Below are 21,737 nucleotides of genomic sequence, written 5' to 3'. Positions count from 1 at the left end.
GTGGAGGCGGCAACTTGCCCAATGTGTGGGACACAGGATGAGACTCTGTCCCATTTACTGGTGTTATGTCCGCAGTTAAATGACTTTAAGTACTATGTTCGACAGTTGTGTGAAGCTTTTTTGCTGGGTGAGGACCGAACAGCGAGAATGGGAATCCCGTGGGACTCAATTTTGAGATGGGGATTGCAGGAGAGTCTGCCAGAGTCTAGCAGAGTGGCAATTAATTTAATGTTCAGTTTGGCTAGATTCGTGATTGTGCAAAGAAGGAATGCTCTGTTTTTTAAGGGGAGGAGAATCAATCTAAAAGAGTATTTTAAATATAAGCTAAAAGATCATTATAAGTCTCTGTGGATGTTTTATTCAGAAAGGAATTTAAGGACAGTATTTTACAACCAATTTTTAAAGTACAATCGATTAATATATGTTACAGGTGACAAATTAAACTTTAGGTTTTGATGTTAAAATGTGGTGGCGGAATGGCTGTGCAGGGTGGTGGAATTGATTTGTATCATACAATGTAATGATCACGATGTTGTAAATGTTCTTAATGTTCAATAAAGTATAATAAAAAAAAAGTGGGTAGCACCCTCGTCTCTGAGTCAAAAGGTTGTGGGTTCAAGTCCCACTCCAGGGACTTGAGCACATAAAGCTAGACTGACACTCCAGTGGAGTACTGCACTGTCGGAGGTGCCAGCTTTTGAATGAGACGCTAAACCGAGGCCCTGTCTGCTTTCTCAGGTGGATGTAAAAGATCCCATGGCACTATTTCGAAGAAGAGCAGAGGAGTTATCCCCGGTGTCCTGGCCAATATTTATCCCGCAATCAGCATAACAAAAACAGATTATCTGGTCATTATCACATTGCTGTTTGTGGGAGCTTGCAGTGCGCAAATTGGTTGCCGCATTACCCACATTACAACAGTGACTCCACTCCAAAAGTACTTCATTGGCTGTAAAGTGCTTTGAGACGTCCGGTGAAAGATGCTGTATAAATGCAAGTCTTTCTTTTCTTTCTTTAGGATTCCATAGTCAGGAGAATAGGCAGGAGTTTTTGTAGCTGCAACCAAGATTCACAAATAGCGAGTTGCTTCTCGGGTCATCTTGAACATTCCCAAATGTGACTGAGTGTTGCCACCTGCTACCCAGGCTCAGAAACCTTGAGCAATATCAGTCGGAGACACATCCCTGGACACACAAAACATTCAGGACCTCCCAAATAGAGAAGGGAATGTAAGAAAACCACTAAGCACTTGGTTTGAGTGTAAAACAAGGCTTTAATCAACTGTTTCACAACCATGAGTTCTAGTTACATCACTAGTTCCTGGTTACAAAAATGTCCTGAGCAAGCTGGGCCCACGCCCGAGTGTTATCTCATGAGTCATTTCTACATGAATGGTAAGATTCATGACAGAAGGTATCTGGCAATCATGGGCCTTAGCTGCCACAACAGGGGGGAAAAGATTTTGGGAGAGAAGGAGAACAGTCAGAACTTGTGTTTCATATAGAAACCAATGACATAGGAAGAAACAGAAGTGAGTTTCAGGAAATCAGAGTTAGATTTAAGAGCTGAACCACTATTATTTTCAGGGTTACTCCTGTTGACAACACAGGTCAGCAAAGGAATGGTAAGGTAAAGAGGTAATTGCATCGTTTGGAGGGAAGGGTTCAGATTCCTGGGACATTAACACCAGTTCTTGGATAGAAGTGGCCTGTGCAGGATAGATGGGCTTCACCTGAATGGGGTTGAGGCCCAGTGTCCTCGCTGGCAGAGTAATTAGTGCAGGGAAGGCAGGGAAAAACTAGCCGAGGAAGCAGAAAGAAAAGTAAGGGATATAGGAAGGATAAAAGTGAAAAGTGGAAAAATAATGAAGTACAGATCAGAAGGAGGGATTAAAAAGAGTAAGATGGTCAAATAGGCAAAGGTGGTTTGAGCTGTATGTATGTAAATGCACAAAATATTTTGAATAAAATTGGTAAGCTAAAGGCACATATTGCTATGTGGAAGGGAGATGATTATCATATCAACAGATGTGGCAGAGACTAGCGCAGGATTGGGAGCTGAACCTTCCTGGTTACATAATATTCAGGAGGGAGAGAGTGGGAGAAAAAGGAAGGTGGCAGTATTAATCAAAGATTCCATTTCAGCACTCGAACATAAAGATGCTACAGGGGGTGGTTAGACCTAGGGAATAAGAAGGGACCTGTTACTGTACTGGGAGTTCATTATAGCCTGCTGAACAGTATAAATGAGATATGCTGACAAATTAAAGGAATATGCAAAAATAACAAGGCCATAATAATGGGTGGCTTATCCAAAAATACTGTTGAATGGGTTAAAGTTTATTTTTGTATAGGAACATAGAAACAGGAGTAGGCTATTTAGCCCCACGAGCCTGTTCCGCCATTCAATGAAGTCACGGCTGATCTGTACCTTAGCTCCATTTACCTGCCTTTTCTCCATAATCCTCGACACCCTTACCTAATAAAAATCTATCGCTCTCAGTCTTGAAAGCCTCAATTGACTCAGCATCCCCAGCTTTTTGGGGGCAAAGAATTCCAGATTTTTACTCCCCTTCGTGTGAAAAAGTGCTGATTTCACTCCCGAATGGCCGAGCTATAATTTTAAGATTATGTCCTGTCGTTCTTGACTCCCCCAACCAGAGGAAATTGTTTCTCTGTATCTACCCTATCAAATCCTTTTAACATTTTAACACACTTCGATCAGATCACCCCTCAATCCTCTATACTCAAGGGAATACAAGCCAAGTTTATGCAACCTGCCCTCATAATTTAACCCTCCAAGTCCCAATATCAAAGAACATGAGGAGAACATAAGATCCTTTACTATTCCCTCTATGCTGTGTTGCAATATTTCTTTATACCTTCTCTTAATAGATCTTAGTTTCTGTAATGTGTCCAGTGGGGCTTTTGAGATCAATGTTGCACCTACTGCAGGTCTCAGAAATGAAGTGGGGCAAGTAGGTGATGTAAGGGTAGGGGAACATCCAGTGACTAACACAACTAAGTTTGATATAAATATTTCAAAAGAGGAGGGTAAAGGCAAAGATTTAAAAGTACTTCACTGGCAAAAAAAAAGTAAAATTCAGCAAGATAAAAAGGAAACTTATTCAGAAATAATTTGGAAGAAAAATTGGCAGAAAACCAATTGGAATGTTAAACCAGAGATAATCTAGGTACAGGGTAGGCATATTCCCATAAGAGATCCAGAGATTTAGGGCCAATGACACAAAAGAAAATCAAGCAGAATATCAAAACTGTGGAGAAGCAAAAAAAAGTTTTAAAAAGTTAAGAGAAGGTATAAAGAAATATTGCAACACAGCATAGAGGGAAATAGTAAAGGATCTTATAAATACATCAAAAATAAAGGGCAGATGAAGGAATGGCAGAGATAATCAATGACTACTTTGCCTTAGTTTTCACAGAATAGTTTGCCAATGTAAGTGCTCGGTTGAAGAATAGAAAAAAGGATAAACTGGGTAGCTGTAGACCAGTCAGCCTAACATTGGTAGTGGGTGAGGTTCGAAGGACCATAACATGGGGTTAAATTGATACACACTTAGAAAGACATGGCTTAATTAAGAACAGTCGGCATTGATTTCACAACAAAAACAGAAGGCAGCCATTACATTTCCACAATGTAATTAAGTTGAAATATTTGTAACTGTTCAAAGGGTATCATTGAAGGTTTAAATAAACAAGATGAAGCAACTGTGAAAAAAAATCAAATCAAGTTAAATTAAAGGCATCTGCCTTAGTCAAACTCTGGGCCCCGGACAAACCTGAGGCTCAATTTATGAGCAATCCCAGTCAGAGATCTCAGATGCTGGGGCCTACTCAATTAGAAGTCTTTTTTAATATTTAGCCTGAGAGCAATGCCATAGCTATTTCACCTTATTCCAAACAGTAGAACCAGAGGACACGGCCTGTGCTTGAAGGGGGGTAAATTTAAAACTAATCTGCGGAAACAATATTTCAGTGAGCGAGTGGTCAATCTACAGAACAGGCTCCCTGAGGAGACGGTGGAAGCAATTAGTATTGATTCATTCAAATATTATTAGATAGATTTATTTCGGAAAATAACATTTTGGGATACAGTGTTTGACTCCCTCCCTAACAGCACTGTGGGAGTACCTTCACCACTTGGACTGCAGCGGTTCAAGAAGGCGGCTCACCACCACCTTCTCGAGGCCAATTAGGAATGAGCAATAAATGCTGGCCTTGCCAGCGACGCCCACATCCCAGGAACGAATAAAGAAAAAAAAATATGAGCAATTTCTGACATGACATATGGTAAGTGTAGTATGCTGGCGGGGGGGGGTCGGGGAAATGCTAACTTTGGACCTATGGTTCCCAAAGCTCTCCACCACTGGGGTATATCTCACCTCATGCCTGGGTCTGTTGTAGACTAATTGATGGAGATTGATTGCTATGGTTAGTCAACAACTCCATTATCATTCTATCATGCGACTACCAGGATGGTAGACGACAATCTAGATGGACCTTGGTGTTTTATCATCTAGCAATTCCTATGTGATCAACTAGTATCATAGCTGTGGTATCTCTGGTATCAGCTGAATTCATACTGACAAATAACAACATAGGCATTGCACAAAACAGAATTACAATGGATTTCTCCCACATTGGGCACTCTTACATTGTACGATTCTCCCACTGTCAAAATACCACAAACCTGTCGAGCTCCAGGCACCCATATTCATACCGTTCCTTTGAGCTCTGATCACATCAAAGGGACTGAACCACTGAACATAAAAAGGAGGGACGGACCGAGGTCTCCATTTAAGTGCTGCTCTCCTAGGATCACATATCAAATACAGAGGCACCCATTGATTCAGGCGTACAGACTAGAAATTACACCTTCCACTGGGAAGCACAGCCCTGCATGCATTTCACACTTGGGTGCAATGCAAAAAGATATAAAAAGGATAAACTGGCTAGACTCCCAATTAACAGCCACCAAGCCAACTGCACATGAACAGCTATATGCATTTAATTTAATCATCTGGCGGTTTCTATATCCATACATTAATTTTTTTTCTCTTTAAGTATCTGTATTTAAGTTTGGTTTAAACAGAAGAATGGGCATAATCGACACTCTCGCATCAGCAGGAGCGAGATTGGCAGAAAAACAGTGAAAATACCATGGGACGTGTTAGGGCCTTGCTGAGAAATGTAACAAAGGCTTCTGAAGGCTGCAGTTGATCCACTGGTTACATAATGTTATCCATGATATAGCATACAGACCTTAAGCTCCCAGATTCATTTCTTGGTGCGTGCTTATAGTTCGAATCATAGAATCTTACAGCACAGAAGGAGGCCATTCAGCCCATCATGCCTGTGCTGGCTCTTTGAAAGAGCTATCCAATTAGCCCCACTCCTCTGCTCTTTCCCCATAGCTCTGCAATTTTTTCTTTTTTAAGTATTCTCCATTTCCGCTTGAAAGTTACTATTGAATCTGCTTCCGCCACCCATTCAGGCAGTGCGTTCCAGATCACAACAACTGGGCTGCTTGCTTCACTCTGTGTTCCTCCCGGCCTCACATTAAAACCATGGGCTGGTGCCAGCTATCGCTTGCCCCACCCCCACCCCCAATTTAACTTCCCCCCACCCCTCCCAGACACTCTTTGAGGCCCTTGGCCAGCGCCCCAGCCAGCCAATCTTTCCGCACCCCAACCCCCCCTCCCCTCATGGGCAACCTGTCTCTAGGGTCACGAATGGAGCCTGCAGCTCGCCAGTCCTATCCCAATGAGGCTGGCAAACCAATTTGGCATGGTCCTGTCACCAGCCTGATTGGGCATATGCCCTGCATTGGGCACGATCCAATTTCTAGACCACTGTGTCCATTGCAATCTTTACATAACAGTTGAAAAAATACTGGGCATCACTGTACACATTAGTGTGTTGTAAACACCAGAAATAACTCGTTGGTTTCATTTGAACTATTTACTAAATTTCAGGGGGGGAAAATGAAGTCAATCACCTTTGCAGTGTTGGGATATTTGATGTTGCTGTTGATACCCCATTAAACTTTCTCTCATCTTGGATTTTTCCCACATAAAATGAGAGTGAAGAGAAGGGTTAAGGGAAATGACTTCACTTAGAGAGCTGTTAAGAGCATGGAATTCTTTGCCACAGCAAGTAGTTGAGGCAGAGACCATTGCACCCTTAATGGAGGAGTGATAAACAGAAAAAGGTACAAGGCTTTGGGGAGAGCAGCACAGTGGCATTAGCTTAGGATTGCTCTACCAAAGAGACAGGATGGGGCGAATGGCCTCCTTGTATGCTATAAACAAATGGGTTCTATGGTATCACACTGGCTAAACAGAGGCTGGGGCAATTGGAAAGAAGGGGTGAATAGCCCTATTTGCATTTTGCAACCCAATTTTCTCCTTTCCCTCAGGTTCAAAAGCCCAGAATCATGGCACACATTTAAAACCAGTGAAGGTTGGCTGTTTTTGCAGCGCGACATATTTTGAGTAGGCAAATTCATGTCGTTTCACCCTAGCAATCTTCCGGACATCTGAATTTTTTTCCCCTTATTTTTTCCCATGGCCTCTGAATGTGGGAGACCACGATTAGCAACTCTGCTACATCCACCTTGCTGTGCTCCTGACAGCAAGAGTGCCTCTCAGCTCTTCCTTCCCTGCACCTCTTCCAACAGCACGAGGGCAATATCCTGAAATGGGCAGCCTCCCTCCTCGGCCTTCTACCAGTGGTTGCTGCTCTTCAATGCAGCTCCCCTTCAAGTGCGAGCAGCAGTCCTTGAAGAGCCCCTTCCCCAATCACCCATCTCCCTGCACCCAGGGCAATCTCAGCAAGCACCATGTTGAAATTATGACCATGACTTTGCCCTTATATTTTTGCACAGCATCACAATGAGATGTCATTTAATTAAGGACTGAAAATAGTGGAGTGATCCATTATAACCATAAAGAACTGGATGTATTTAATGGAACAGAGTTGGAAGGATGTGTAAATATAATTTCTAATGTGTCTTTGCTTGTAAAATAACTACCGCCTCCTCAGAAATCGAATCCCTCTGGTACATTTGAACAAAGATGATTAATTTATTATGAAGGCAATGCTGATCCCTTTAGCACAAAAAGTGAGAGAAAAACAAGAATCTCTGGTAGAAGTCTAATAATTCTGTTCTTTCACAAGAGCTGCGAGAAGCCATGAGTGTGGGCATGATGCGCCATCTCCTCTCAGGATTGTTTTGCCTGTTTGTTAACCTCCAATTAGTCTCTCATTGTTTCCAAAATGATGTGTTTTATGCAGATAACCACGCCCAAGTGAGCAAGGCCTCCCTCAGTGTCAGGATTCTGGATGTTAATGACAATGCTCCGGAACTTTCCATGCCATTTGAAGCTGCTATTTGTGAAGACGCCAAACCGGGTCAGGTAACAGATGCAATATTTATTGGATTTTTGAGTTAATACGATCGGCTAAATCTCCTCCCAGAGCATGCAAATTCAATGAATTGACAGAGCCAACTCTTATCCTCATTAAGCAAACCCATCCGTATTGATTACAATAAATAGAGAATCAATAGGTGCCTGAGGTAATGTCCCACTGGCTGTGTCCTGATACTGCAACTTGCTTCGAGTGCCAAGGCTTGCTTTGCTGACTGAAGATTTTCGGAAAACCTGAATAATTAACGCACACACACCATTGCGATACGGGAGTGAGTGGAACAAAATGGACATTTTGCCCAGGAGTTTCCACTTCAGTCTTCCTGCCACATACTGGGAGGGCATAGAGGGAAGGTCTGCAACCTCCTGGTCCTGATTTTTTTCCCTGACATTAATTTTAATGGCTGAAAATCACAGGCTGGGAATGTGGACTTTCCCATTATATGCTCCCGCTGTATACCTGGAGGATTGAAGCAGAAAATCCCAGCCAGTCATTTCCAGTCAAAATTTTTGAAATTGCAGGGTACTCCACTCCACTTAAAAGAAAGAAGTTGCATTTATATAGTGCCTTTCACGACCTCAAGACAAATCTCTTTACAGCCAATAAAACACTTATGAAGTGTAGTCAATGTAGGAAGCGCAGCAGACAATTTACACACAGCAGCATGATAATGACCGGACAATCTGTTTTATTGGTGTTGGTTGAGGGATAAATATTGGCCAGGACACCGGGGAGAACTCCCCTGCTCTTCTTCAGAGTGGTGCCATGGGATCTTTTACGTCCACCTGAGAGAGCAGACAGGGCCTCGGTTTAATGTCTCATCTGAAAAATGTCACTTAGTGCTGCACTGGGAGTATCAGCCTAGATTTTGTTTTCAGGACTCTGGAGTGAAAGGCAGTTTGCCCAATTTAATATCAGACAGGTTGGAAATAATTTGGAAAATAAGTGCGCTGCTATGTAGGGCTTAGGATTAATTAATGATAAAATGGCCAACGTGGGTAAGCAAAGTTAGTCTGCGCCAGTCACGTAGCTGAACAGACATTTGCTGACATAAAGCCACAAGAAAACATGTCTTTGAGCAAACCAGCCAGAACAGAAAGATGATAACAACAACAACTTGCATTCATATAGCGCCTTTAATGTTGTAACAGGAGCGTAATCAGACAAAAATTGACACCGAGCCAAAGAAGGAGACATTAGGACAGATGACCAAAAGTTTGGGCAAAGAGGTAATTTTAAGCAGCGTCTTAAAAGAAGGAGAAAAAAAGGCAGAGAGGTTTGGGGAGGGAATACCAGAGCTTAGGGCCGAGATGGCTGAAGGCACAGCTGCCAATGGTGGGGCGAAGGAAGTCAGGGAGACACAAGAAGCCAGAGTTGGAGGAACCAGAGATCTTGGAGGGTTGTAGGCAATGTTCCCTCTAATTTTTTTGGGGCTACGCGGCCCCTTTAACGGGATGCGCGGCCCATTCAAATTTCCACTCATGCACAGTTTTTCCATTTAAAAGCCTGTGAGCCGGCTGCACGGGGCCTCCAGACCACTGTGTGGCTGCGCAGCTTAATGGAACATTGGTTGTAGGGCTGGAGGAGGTTTCAGAAATAGGGAGGGGAGAGGCCATGGAGGAATTTGACGACATGGATGAAAATTTTTAAATCAGAGTGTTTCTGGACCAGAAGCCAGTGTAGGTCAGCGAGCACATGGGTGATGGAAGAATGGGACTTGGTGCAAGTCCCTTTTGTTTAGAAAGGTAGCGTTAGCGGATTTTCTCTGTATTTACTGTCGCAACAAAGGGTTGTTAGTCAGGTGACTATAACTCCTCTTATGATTCACGCACAAGTGGTTTTTATAATAACAAGCTTTAATACATTGACTGATAATGGTCTTCCATATTATATTAAATGACATGCAAATAATGCAACCTGGTTCCCAGGCTCCCACTACCTAGAGAGCACGCCATTCCCAAGACCTGGAGCGATGAGCTCCAGCCCTCAAGGCACTCCGTGCAGCTGCGTAGCTCCTGACCCTCCCAAGAACACTCTGTCCTAAAGGAGAGACAGTTTCTATTCTATTCTTATACTATAATATAACCTTGGCCTGTGCCTACGTATTACGTACGTTGCATGTTTAGCTGAGGACGCACTCTTTAGATGCTTACCCCACTTATAATCTTTTGGCCCTTGCCTCTGTTCTACAAGCTTTGTTTATAATAAAATAAGGGTGTAGGCCAATCTTCATCTCAAACTGTGGTATGTGTTGTCTTGGCAACTAGTCTCTTATCAGAGTATGAGCCTTTTTTCTCGACTTGGGTGTTTATCAATCTGTGTCATTGTGTTTTCAAACTGTTGTCCATACAGAGAGACAAGTTTAAGATTTTCCCTTTACTCCACTTTTGCTATAATATTAAAAACCTAAGCGAAAGGATGCTGGGACAGATTGACCATTTAAATCATCTTGTGAAAACTTTTTGTTTTTGACAGGAGGAATGCCTCAATTTTTCTTCCAAGTTCCCCTTGGTTTAAAAAACCCCACCTATTTGACCAAGCTTTTGTCATTGGCCCTGTGGCTCAGTGTCAGATTTTATTGGACAACAGTCTTGTGAAGTGTCTTGGGGCATTTTACTATGTTAAAGGCGCTATATAAATGCAAGTTGTTGTTGTTAACGAAGTTGGAAAAACGTATTGATTTGCCCGAAATAGCCACCGCCTTTAGTGTGTTAAAAGTGGCGCCTTTGTGATTGATTCCTATGGTATTGGCAGATGGTTACCGCCATTTGCCCAATATAGAATATAGGTGGCTGCCCGAGATAAGCAGGGACGGTGTAAGTGGCGGCGACTGTATCGATGAAACCCAACACTTGTTCGTGCAAACAGAGTTCCATTTCAGCATTTGGTCCACAGTTGGCGATACCTTAAGCGCTCTGGAAGAATATGGATTGGCTACAAAAGGTTTGCAGGTCGCAGTTTGACGCTTTGTTCTTTGTTACAGCTGATCCATACGGTCAGTGTGGTGGACAAGGACGAACCGCAGGGCGGCCATCGCTTTTACTTCACGCTGGCTCCTGAGGCAGCCGACAGTCGTCATTTCACCCTCTGGGATATCAAAGGTACACCCCATTTCCAAACTCACGTTGCACACGGTAGCAAAGCTGAAAGGTGTAGGTGACAAAAACAACTACCTCATTCTAAACTTTCATTCGCAGCAAAGCACAATATTGAACCACAAATTCTCACAGCAATGTAATCTTAAGGCAAATTGCTTCAACATTACATTCACAGAAAGGATAATATTAAATCTATTCCAGCATGTTGTCCCTTCATTTCAAAGAGTATGAACATGGGATATTAGGCCAGTATTTTGAAAGTAGTCTCATTTATCTTGATTCAGAGTTCAGTCATTATTCATATCTGATTATAAATTCTGGTAAGTCTACCATCAAACATTGGGAAATCAGTCATTGCCAAAACTAAACTGTGATTTCTGCTGCCAAAAGATTATACGATGAGATACAGGCACACAAACCTTTAATATGTTCATATAAAGTTCCTTGCTCCAACATTTGAGTAGAGGCATTAATCCATTTAGATTATGAGTGTCCGTATAATGATATTGTACAACATAATTTCGAGGCCCATGTGCAGCACTATAAGTGGTGAATGACAATGTTGTAAACCAGTCACTTGTATAATGGACTACCCAGTTTAAATAAGCTACACCCGAGTGCCCGGATTGTTTTCGTTAATTCCCCCATTATTACACCTAATTCATTATTAGTTATTCTGACAGCTTTTACAAGGATCACGAATAGGCTGGCTATTTAAAAAAAAAAAATCAAGGGTTTGAAATGTTTTTGGCAAGCTCGTTATTTTCATTCTTTCCCAGGTGTCGCTGCCCACTGCAGAGTGGAGGGAGCCCGTGGGGTGACTCTCCCCTGAGTTTCACTCTTCCCCCAGGGGCAGGGGTCTGGCCTCTGCTCGGTAGCTCCCAGCAATGGAGCAAGTGAGAGTTGGCACTGATTGGTCTTAAAGATTAAAGTAGCTGAGGCGAATAGCAAAGATGCATTTAAGAGAAAGTTAGATAAACGCATGAGGGAGAAAGGAGTAGAAGGATATGCTGGTAGGGTTAGATGAAGAGGGGTGGGAGGAGGCTCGTGTGAAGCATAGATGCCGGCATCGACCAATTGAACCAAATGGCCTGTTTCTGTGCCGTAAATTCGATGTAATATTAACGGAAAGAGCGATACTTCGAGTTGTCCAACAGTGATCAGTTTGTAAAATTGCAGAGTCTTCTGTTGGACGTTATCTTTTTTTTCAGTGGTCACTACTGATGTTGTTTTGATGGAGCTGCACACTTTGTATATGCGCAGGATTAAAGCTGTACAGAATCCTTATTTCAGCAGGCACATTGAACTGTGGCAGATGACAACCTTGCTTATCATTCTGTGCATGCATTAACGTCTCTTTATAAGTGCCATTTGAAAAGGAGGAATTAACAATTAATTAGCTAGCCGTCAGTTTGATACAGAACTGGATCTGCCTATTATTCTGCTGTCAAAATATGCAGTATACCAAAGAAAGGTATTGCCGTTGACGTTTCACCTTCCTCGAACATCAAGAATTCTGAAGGTAAATTTCCAAAATGCTATGTCTTCAAGATAGTCAGATTGCCCAATATCTGTTTTCCCCGTTAAAAGATGATGTATAAGTGCCGGTGGAGAGAGGCATACACTTTACCAGTAGCCGTGTGTCTGCTGTTTGTTTACAGCCCTCTGGACATTCCAGCTGTGGATTTCCACTATCGATCCTATTAAAAGGTGAGCACGCGGTCAGCAATATCCTGCAGGTTATGCAACACTTATGGCTAAACAAATTCATCCCCATAACATGACAACAGAGATGCTGTTCATTAATAGTGAGGCTGGCATAATCAAAGCGATGGTTATGATAAAGTAAACTTCTTTGCATGTGTGATTAGCTTTGCTTGCTGTGCACAATGCGGTGTAAAATGAAAACAAATCAGTAAGCTCAGTTCTATTATTTGCTGTTGCTTTCGAACTCTGTGGGTATTTTTGTCACTGTGAATGGCATTCAGCAACTTAACGACAACCAGATATGGTCAGTATTATACAGGGTTAAATTCTGAGGACAGGTTGCATAGACTAGGCTTGTATTCTCTTGAGTATCGGATATTAAGGGGTGATCTAATTGAGGTGTTTAAGATGATTAAAGGAGTTGATAGGGCAGATAGAGAGAAACTTTTTCCTCTGGAGGGGAATACAGAACAAGGGGACATTACCTTAAAATGAAAGCTTTTTTTAAAATTTGTTTATGGGATGTGGGCGTCACTGGCAAGGCCAGCATTTATTGCCCATCCCTAATTGCCCTTGAGCCGCTGCAGTCCGTGTGGTGAAGGTACTCCCACAGTGCTGTTAGGGAGGGAGTTCCAGGATTTTGACCCAGCGACGATGAAGGATCGGCGATATACTTCTAAGTCAGGATGGTGTGTGACTTGGAGGAGAACTTGGAAGTGGTAGTGTTCCCATGTGCCTGCTGCCCTTGTCCTTCTAGGTGGAAGAGGTCGCGGGTTTGGGAGGTGCTGCTGAAGAAGCCTTGGCGAATTGCTGCAGTGCATCTTGTAGATGGTAGACACTGCAGCCATGGTACGCCGGTGGTGGAGAGTGGGAATGTTTAAGGTGGTGGATAGGGTACCAATCAAGTGGGCTGCTTTGTCCTGGATGGTGTCGAGCTTCTTGAGTGTTGTTGGAGCTGCACTCATCCAGGCAAGTGGAGAGTATTCCATCACACTCCTTACTTGTGCCTTGTAGATGGTAGAAAGGTTTTGGGGAGTTGGGACGTGAGACACTCGCCACAGAATACCTAGCCTCTGACATGCTCTTGTTGCCACAGTATTTATGTGGCTGGTCCAGTTAAATTTCTGGTCAATGGTGACCCCCAGGATGTTGATGGTGGGGGAATCAGCGATGGTAATGCCATTGAATGTCAAGGGGCGGTGGTTAGACTCTTGCTTGTTGGAGATAGTCATTGCCTGGCACTTCTGTGGCATGACTGTTACCTGCCACTTATCAGTCCAAGCCTGAACATCATCCAGGTCTTGTTGCATGCGGGCATGGACTGCTTCATTATCTGAGGAGTTGTGAATGGCACTGAACACTATGCAGTCATCAGCGAACATCCCATTTCTGACCTTATGTTGCAGGGAAGGTCATTGATGAAGCAGCTGAAGATGGTTGGGCCTAGGACACTGCCCTGTTCAGGTTGATATCAGGAAGCACTTCTTCACACAAAGGATAGTGATAATCTGGAACTCTCTCCCCCAAAAAGCTATTGAGACTGGGGGGGTCAACTGAAAATTTCAAAACTGAGATTGATAGATTTTTGTTTGGCAAGGGTATTGAGGGTTACTGAACCATGGTGGGTAAATGGAGTTATGTTGCAGATCAGCCATGATCAAATTGAATGAAGGAACAGGATTGAGGGGCTGAATGGCCTACTCCTGTTCCTACATTCCTAAGTACAAGACACAAGGGGGGAAAAATTCAGTTGTTTGCGCCTCCCTTTAGCACGTTAAGAGGGCGCCAATTGGGGTGCAAAGCAACTAGAGGCCGGGCGCGGCGATGTTTGTGCCGCTCGCGAAATTAACTAGACATTTTGCAGTGGCGTTAAACACTTCTGCCACGATCTCCTGCGCTGGCAGATTTTGACGTCATTCGAGTGCGCAACGCCCCGTTAGCATCCCGGACCGGATATTGAGTGGCACCCCCTGCCTTACCGCCTGCCGCTAGCAACGACAGGTTGAGGGGAGCATTATGCTGTCAGAAAGGGACTAGAGGAGAGCTATTTAAAGACGACCGCTTCCTGCCTTTTTTTGTCGGTGACATTTTTGCACCACGCAGTCTGAGAGAGAGAGAGAGAGAGAGAGAGAGACTTCTGGAGAGATTCGACGCTGTGTGAACGAGTTTTGAGTACTGAGCAGCACTTTGCAGGTTTATTTTGATTTGCCTTTCCTTGCTTCGCTAGCACTCCTCGGCGTTTGCACCTTAAGACAGGTGTGAAGCGCCTGATTTAGCGCTCCAATCACCTCCAGGGGCGATAAAAGCCAAGTTTGCTGTCGGAGGCGATAATTAGCGCCAGGCGCTGAACTTTGCGCACGGCCGATAATGGCGCCCCAAATGGGGCGATACCGAATTTTTCCCCCAAGAACTCAATTTGTTTTTGTGCCAGAGGACCAGTCAGAATAAAAAGATGCACAGAACGAGGGATTGGTGGTAACCTCATGGACAACCATCGGACTGTGAAGGAACATAAGAACAGGAGGAGGCCATTCAGCCCCTTGAGCCTGTTCCGCCATTCAATGAGATCATGGCAGATCTGTATCCTAACTCCATTTATCCGCCGTGGCTTCATATCCCTTAATACCCTTGGCTAAGCAAAATTCTATCGAACTCAGATTTAAAATTATTAATTGAGCTACTATCTACTGTTTTGTGTTGCAGAGAGTTCCACACTTCTACCACCCTTTGCATGACGAAATGTTTCCTAACTTCTATCCTGAATGGCCTGGCTCTGGTTTTAACATTATGTCCCCTTGTCCTAGGCTCTCCCACCAGCAGAAAAATGTTTTCTCTATCTACCCTATCAATTCCTTTCAAAATCCTAAAACGCTCTTCCCACTCCTACACTGTTACCCTGGAGTCCCCCAAGGACCTTTCCTTGGCCCCCTCCTATTTCTCATCTATATGTAGCCTGGCGAAATGGAGCAGCACAGGACACGAACTTTCGTTTTTGGGGTTTTTTTATTCTGTATTAATAACTTGGGTCTAGGTTTAGGATGAAATTGTAAATACATAAAACACAGTCGATAAAATACGGCAGTGGCTTGCTGTAAAACAGAACATGAGGTAAACCACAGGTGCAGGTAGTTAATTAGCTAACAATCATTATACAAAACAAAACATATCATACCATACATTCGTATGTCCCGTTATCACTTGTTACCTCTTACAAGCAAACAGAAAGTATTAAACTCGTTCGAAACGTAGCCCCAAGGACTCAACAACAATTTTAACAAAGGTTAACACCAGCACATGGTGGGACAATCTGCAAGCATCCCCGTGATAGCGAGTGATTTGGGAAACAATATCACTTTAAAACTATGTCTGGCTGCACTAAATGCTGTTTTAGTTGTACTTTACGCAGACTAAGTTCATTTCAAAAGTCATATTCACCCCAGCTCTCCTCAGAGCACATCTCTCATGCTGGATCTAGAAAATGGAGGCTGTGAAGAAAGGGGAGGCTCCTTTGGCATCACATGGCCCTACCCATAACCCTTTTCTCCTTTTTTCAAATTCTAAAGGGGAAAATGAACCGCGCCATCTAGTGGACTTAAATATTCACTGCATTTTCCCACTTGGCTACATATATAATACTGCTTAGCGATATTATCCGAAAACACGTCAGGTTCCACATGTATGCCGACGACACTCAGCTCTATCTCACCATCACCTCTTTGGATCCCTCCACAGTCTCTGATCTGTCACAACTGTTTATCCGACATCCAATATTGGACAAGCAGAAATTTCCTCCAACTAAATATTGGGAAGACTGAAGCCATTGTCTTTGGGCCCCGCCACAAACTCCATTCCCTGACCATCGTTTCCACCCCTGGCAACTGTCTGAAGCTGAGCCAGACCGTTCACAACCTTGGTGTTGTGTTTGACCCCGAGATGAGGTTCCAACCACACATCCACTCCATCACCAAGACTGCCTACTTCCACCTCCGTAACATCACCCGACTCTGACTCTACCTCAGCTCATCTGCTGCTGAAACCCTCATCCAAGCCTTTGTTTCCTCTAGACTTGATTATTCCAATGCTCTCCTGGCCGGCCTCCCATCTTCCATCCTACATACACTTCTGCTCTTCCAAAAATCTGCTGCCCATATCTTAACTCGCTCCAAATCCCGTTCATCCATCACCCCTGTGCTTGCTGACCTTCACTGGCTCCCGGTCTGATATCCTCTCAATTTAAAAATCCTCATCCTTGTTTTCAAATCTCTCCATGGCCTCACCCCTCCTCATCTCTGTAGCCTCCTCCAGCCCCACAAGCCTTCGAGATCTCTGCGCTCTTCCAATTCTGGCCTTTTGCGCTTCCCCGATTTTAATCGCTCCACCATTGGCTGCCGTGCTTTCAGCTGCCTTGGCCCTAAGATCTAGAATTCCCTCCCTAAACCTCTCCATCTCTGGTTTTAACCTTATTTTAACATCAAAAACCTTTTTTATTGAAATTGCGCTTTGGGACGTTTTACTATGTTAAATGCGCTATATAAATGTAAGTTGTTGTTGTTGTTAACCTTCTGTATTCCAGGGACTACAAGCCTAGTTTATGTAATCTAACCCTTGGAGCCCTGGTAACATTCTGGTGAACCTGCATTGCACTCCTTCCAAGGGCAATATATCCTTTCCAAAGTGCGGTGCCCAGAATTATACACAGTGCTCCAGATGTGGTCTAACCAAGGCTTTGTATAGCTGTAGCAAAACCCCTCCCATTCATATTCTAGCCCTCTAGATATAAAGGCTAACATTCCATTGGCCTTTTTGATTATTTTTGTACCTGACCACCATATTTTACTGATCTGTGTACACGGACCCCTAAATCTCTTTGGACCTCCACTGTTCCTAGCTTTTCACTATATAAAAAATACTCAGATCTATCTTTTTTTGGTCCAAAATGGATAACCTCACACTTACTTGTGTTGAAATCCATCTGCCGCAGTTTTGCCCACTCACTTAATCTATCAATGTCTCTTTGTAATGTTATGATCCCGTCTACACTAATTACTACACCACCATTCTTTGTGTCATCAGCAAACTTGGATATATGGTTCTCTATTGTGTTATCTAAGTCATTAATAAATAGAGGGGGAAAAATTTGGTTGATTAGCGCCTCTCGTTAGAGTGGGCGCTAATGGGGCACAAAGCAACTAGCGCCTGGGCGCGGTGATGTTTGCGCCGCTCACGAAATTGACCAGACATTTTGCGGCAGCGCTAAACACTACTGCCACGATCTCCTGCTCCCGCAGATCGTGATGTCAGTCGAGCGTGCAATGCCCCGGTAACGGCCCGGACCGGATATTGAGTGGTGTCCCCTGCCTTTCCGCCTGCCGCTAGCAATGACAGGTAGAGGGGGACATTTTGCAGTTGGGAAGGGACTGGGGTAGCGCTATTTAAAGGCTGCCTCTTCCTGCCTTTTTTTGTTGGCGACATTTTTGCACCACGCATTCTGAGAGAGAGAGAGACTTCTGGAGAGATTCAATGCTGTGTGAAGGAGTTTTGGGTACTGAGCAGCACTTTGCAGGTTCATTTTGATTTGACCTTCCTTGCATCGATTTAGAAGAGACTATGGGGGCTGCACTCTGAGCTCTTTCGCTGGGTCTCTCCATTGTTCTTTCCAGCAGAATTGATGTACAGGCCGAGATTCAAGGTTGCAATGAGCAGGGTGTGGCTGGAGAGCAAGATCGACACTCCCCTTTAAGAACTGGCCGGCGCCAGTCTGTCTGTGCTCCATTGCTGACTGAAATCATCTGAGCTTCGCCAACGCTCTGAGGTAGTGCCTCGCTCCTCGGCATTAGCACCTTAAGAGAGGTGTGTAGCACCTGATTTAGCGCTCCAATCACCTCCAGGGGCGATAAAAGCCAAGTTTGCAGTTGGAGGTGATAATTAGCGACAGGAGCTAAACTTTGCGCCCGGCCGATAATTGCGCCCCAAACGGAGCGATACTGAATTTCTCCCCCATAGTGAATAGTCAAGGCCCTAGCATAGATCTTTGTGGGACACCACTTCCTTCCAATTTGAGGACATACCCATTATCCATACTCTCTGTCTTCTACCGCCTAACCAATCTCCTAACCAGGTCAGTAATTTGCATTCAATTCCATGAGCTTTTATTTTAACTAACAATCTCTTACACGGCACCTTATCGAATGCCTTCTGGAAGTCCATACATACTACATCCATAGACATTCCCCTACAACTTTAGCTACTTCCTCAAAAAATTCAGTTAGGTTCGTTAGACATGGCCAACCCTTTACAAATCCATGTTGGCTCCCTCTAATCAGCTGATATTTCTCTAAGTGCTCTGTCACTCTGTCCTTAATTAAAGATTTCAATAACTTCCCCACAACAGATGTTAGACTTACAGGTCTCGCATTTCTTGGTTTCTCTCTCTCTCTCTCTCTTTCTCACACCTTTCTTAAATAATGGATTTACATTTGCAATTTTCCAATCTAAAAGGGACAATTCCTGAATCGAGAGTGCTTTGTAAGATTATGGCTAAAGCATCTGCAATTTCCTCACCTACTTCCTTTGAAACCCTGTGTTACGTCCGTGTAATAATAAGAAAAGGACTGCAGAGAACGGTACAACAGGTGTTTACTCAACATGGTTCAAACTGCAACTGAAACAACAGATTACTACTCAGCGTTATATACAGGTGTGGTCACTGCCGGTACTACAGTATACAGGAGCTGTAGAAAGTAGTTCCCCCCTTAAAGTTACATACATTACAATTCCTCCCCTTTTAGATTAACAGTACCATAACACTCATTTAACAATTAAATATCAAACTAATTAAAATTAACACTTTTAACATGCAACATTAGCTGAAAATAGTCTATTTATAAATTCAGTCTTTGGGGAGGCTTCCTGATCCTTTCTGGATAGCGCCTTTCCCGAGTGTCTTGCTCTTGGTGCGGAGGCGATTCTGGCCCCCTGCCGTCGGTTGGTTCATCAGCTTCCGATGCTACTGTTTCTGGGGTAGATGCGACCTGTACGTCGGGTTCATCACCAGGTACGTATGGGCGAGGCATGGGGTTGACTCGTTCCTGTGACTCTAGGATCTGGTCAGCATGGCGTCTCACGATGCTCTCCCCAACGTCCACTGTGTACATTAGTGGGCCCTGCCGTGTGCATATTGTTCCTGGTTGCCATTTCTCTGTTCGGTAGTCGCGGGCCAAGACTGGTTGCCCTACATTGAAGCTCCTTGTCGGCTTCTCATTGATGTGCTGGAATTGCTTACTCTCAACATCTCTTCGTACATTTGGTCTGAGCAAATCCAGACGAGATCTCAACCTTCGGTTAAAGAACATCATGGCCGGGGCCTGGTTGGTGACGGCATGTGTCGCATTTCTGTAGGCTAACAGGAAATTGTCCACCTTATGCTGCAGTGGAATGTCATCATTGCACATGGCCTTTACTGCTTTTTTAAAGGTTTGTACGAACCTCTCAGCCAATCCATTTGTGACTGGATGATACGGGGCGGATGTGTAATGCCTTACCCCATTCCTTTTCATAAATCTTTGAAATTCTTCGGACACAAACTGTGGTCCGTTATCAGAGCAGCGGCGGCAGGCAGCGAGAGCGGCGGACCTGCGGGAGACTCGGCGGCGGCGGGATACTTAAAGCGGCAGCGAGGCCAGGAGAGGCCTCAGAGCAGCGGCGGCAGGCAGCGAGAGCGGCGGACCTGCGGGAGACTCGGCGGGGGCGGGGTACGTAAAGCGGCAGCGAGGCCAGGAGAGGCCTCAGAGCAGCGGCGGCAGTCAGCGAGAGCGGCGGACCTGCGGGAGACTCGGCGGCGGCGGGGTACTTAAAGCGGCAGCGAAGCCAGGAGAGGCATACCAAACTCCAGTCTGCGAGCTCAGAGGGTAGCAGAGAGGTAAAAAGTATTTGGGGTGTGACGTCACCAGGGAGCAGGTAAGTGATTGGTTGGTGAGTATTTCTCTCTTGCACCAATTATAGAGAAAAAAGCAAGTCAGATTGGTAGACAGTGCAAATATACAAGGGCAAGGCTGGATGGCATCTATTTTAATGCAAGGAGTCTTGCAAATAAGGTGGATGAACTGAAGGTGTTGATAAACACATGGGAGTATGATATTGTTGCTATCACGGAGACATGGTTGAGGGAGGGGCAAGACTGGCAGCTCAATATTCCGGGGTACAGAATCTTCAGGCGAGACAGAGGGGGAGGTATAAGAGGTGTCGCAATATTAATTAAGGAGTCAATTACTGCAGTAAGGAGGGATGACATATTAGCAGGTTCCTCTAATGAGGCCATATGGGTGGAGCTTAAAAACAAAAAGGGGGCAAGCACTTTGCTGGGAGTGTACTATAGGCCTCCAAACAGTCAGGGGAGATAGAGGAACAGATATGTAGGCAAATCTCAGAGAAATGTGCAAATAATAGGGTAATAATAATGGGGGATTTCAACTTCCCCAATATTAACTGGGATAGTCAGAGTGTGAAAGGCACAGAGGGTGTAGAATTCTTAAAGTGCATCCAGGAGAGCTTTTTGAGCCAGCATGTAGAAGGTCTTACAAGAGAGGGGGCGGTACTGGACCTAATTCTAGGGAATGTGGCCGGCCAAGTGGAAGAAGTGCTAGTAGGTGAGCACTTTGGTGACAGTGACCATAATATGGTGAGATTTAAGGTGGTCATGGAAAAGGACAGGGATGGGCCGGAAATAAAGGTTCTAAATTGGGGGAAGGCCGATTTTAATAGGATAAGGCAGGATCTGACCAAAATGGACTGGGATCAGCTACTTGTAGGAAAATCCGCATCGGAGCAATGGAAGGCTTTCAGAAGGGAGATTGAGATCATACAATGGCAACATGTTCCCGTAAAGGTCAAGGGTGGTTCCAAAAACCACAGGGAACCTTGGATGTCAGGGGATATACGAGAATGGATTAGAAAAAAAAGGAGGGCTTTTGGCAGATACAAAAGGCTAAAGACGGAGGAAGCCCTAGAGGAGTACAAAAAATGCAGGGGGATACTTAAAAAAGAAATTAGGAGATCAAGGAGGGGCCATGAAATAACACTGGCGAGCAAAATAAAGGAGAATCCTAAGATGTTTTATAAGTATATTAAGGGTAAGAGGATAACTAGGGAAAAAATAGGGCCCATTAGGGACAAAAGTGGCAATCTGTGTGTGGAGCCGGAAGATGTAGGAGGGGTTCTAAATGAATTTTTTGCATCTGTTTTCACTATGGAGAGGGATGATGTAGACATAGAAATAGGGCGGGGGGACTGTGATATGCTCGAACATATTAACATCGGGAGGGAGGAGGTATTGGCGGTTTTAGCAGGCCTAAAAATGGATAAATCCCCAGGCCCGGACGAAATGTATCCCAGGCTGCTGTGTGAGGCAAAGGACGAGATTGCGGGGGCTCTAACACATATATTCAGAACCTCTCTGGCCACAGGGGATGTGCCAGAGGACTGG

The 21,737-nt window shown here is 44.3% G+C and overlaps 1 protein-coding gene across 1 annotated transcript in view; it reads left to right on the top strand.

The window, feature by feature from the left end:
- Window positions 1–21,737, top strand: part of cdh22 (cadherin 22) — a 1,314,714-nt gene that overhangs the window by 1,190,307 nt on the left and 102,670 nt on the right. Inside the window, exons 8-9 of the mRNA XM_086005235.1 lie at window positions 7,317–7,438; window positions 10,435–10,552. Of these exons, the coding sequence (XP_085861361.1) occupies window positions 7,317–7,438; window positions 10,435–10,552 (240 nt within the window). The remainder of the gene's footprint in view (window positions 1–7,316; window positions 7,439–10,434; window positions 10,553–21,737) is intronic.

Source organism: Somniosus microcephalus, chromosome 13, assembly GCF_052327205.1.
Source record: "Somniosus microcephalus isolate GS21.2 chromosome 13, FLI_Smic_1.0, whole genome shotgun sequence".
Lineage (NCBI taxonomy): Eukaryota > Metazoa > Chordata > Chondrichthyes > Squaliformes > Somniosidae > Somniosus > Somniosus microcephalus.
The sequence above is the reverse complement of the archived record's forward strand: the minus strand, read 5'-3'. Positions and strand labels throughout refer to the sequence as shown.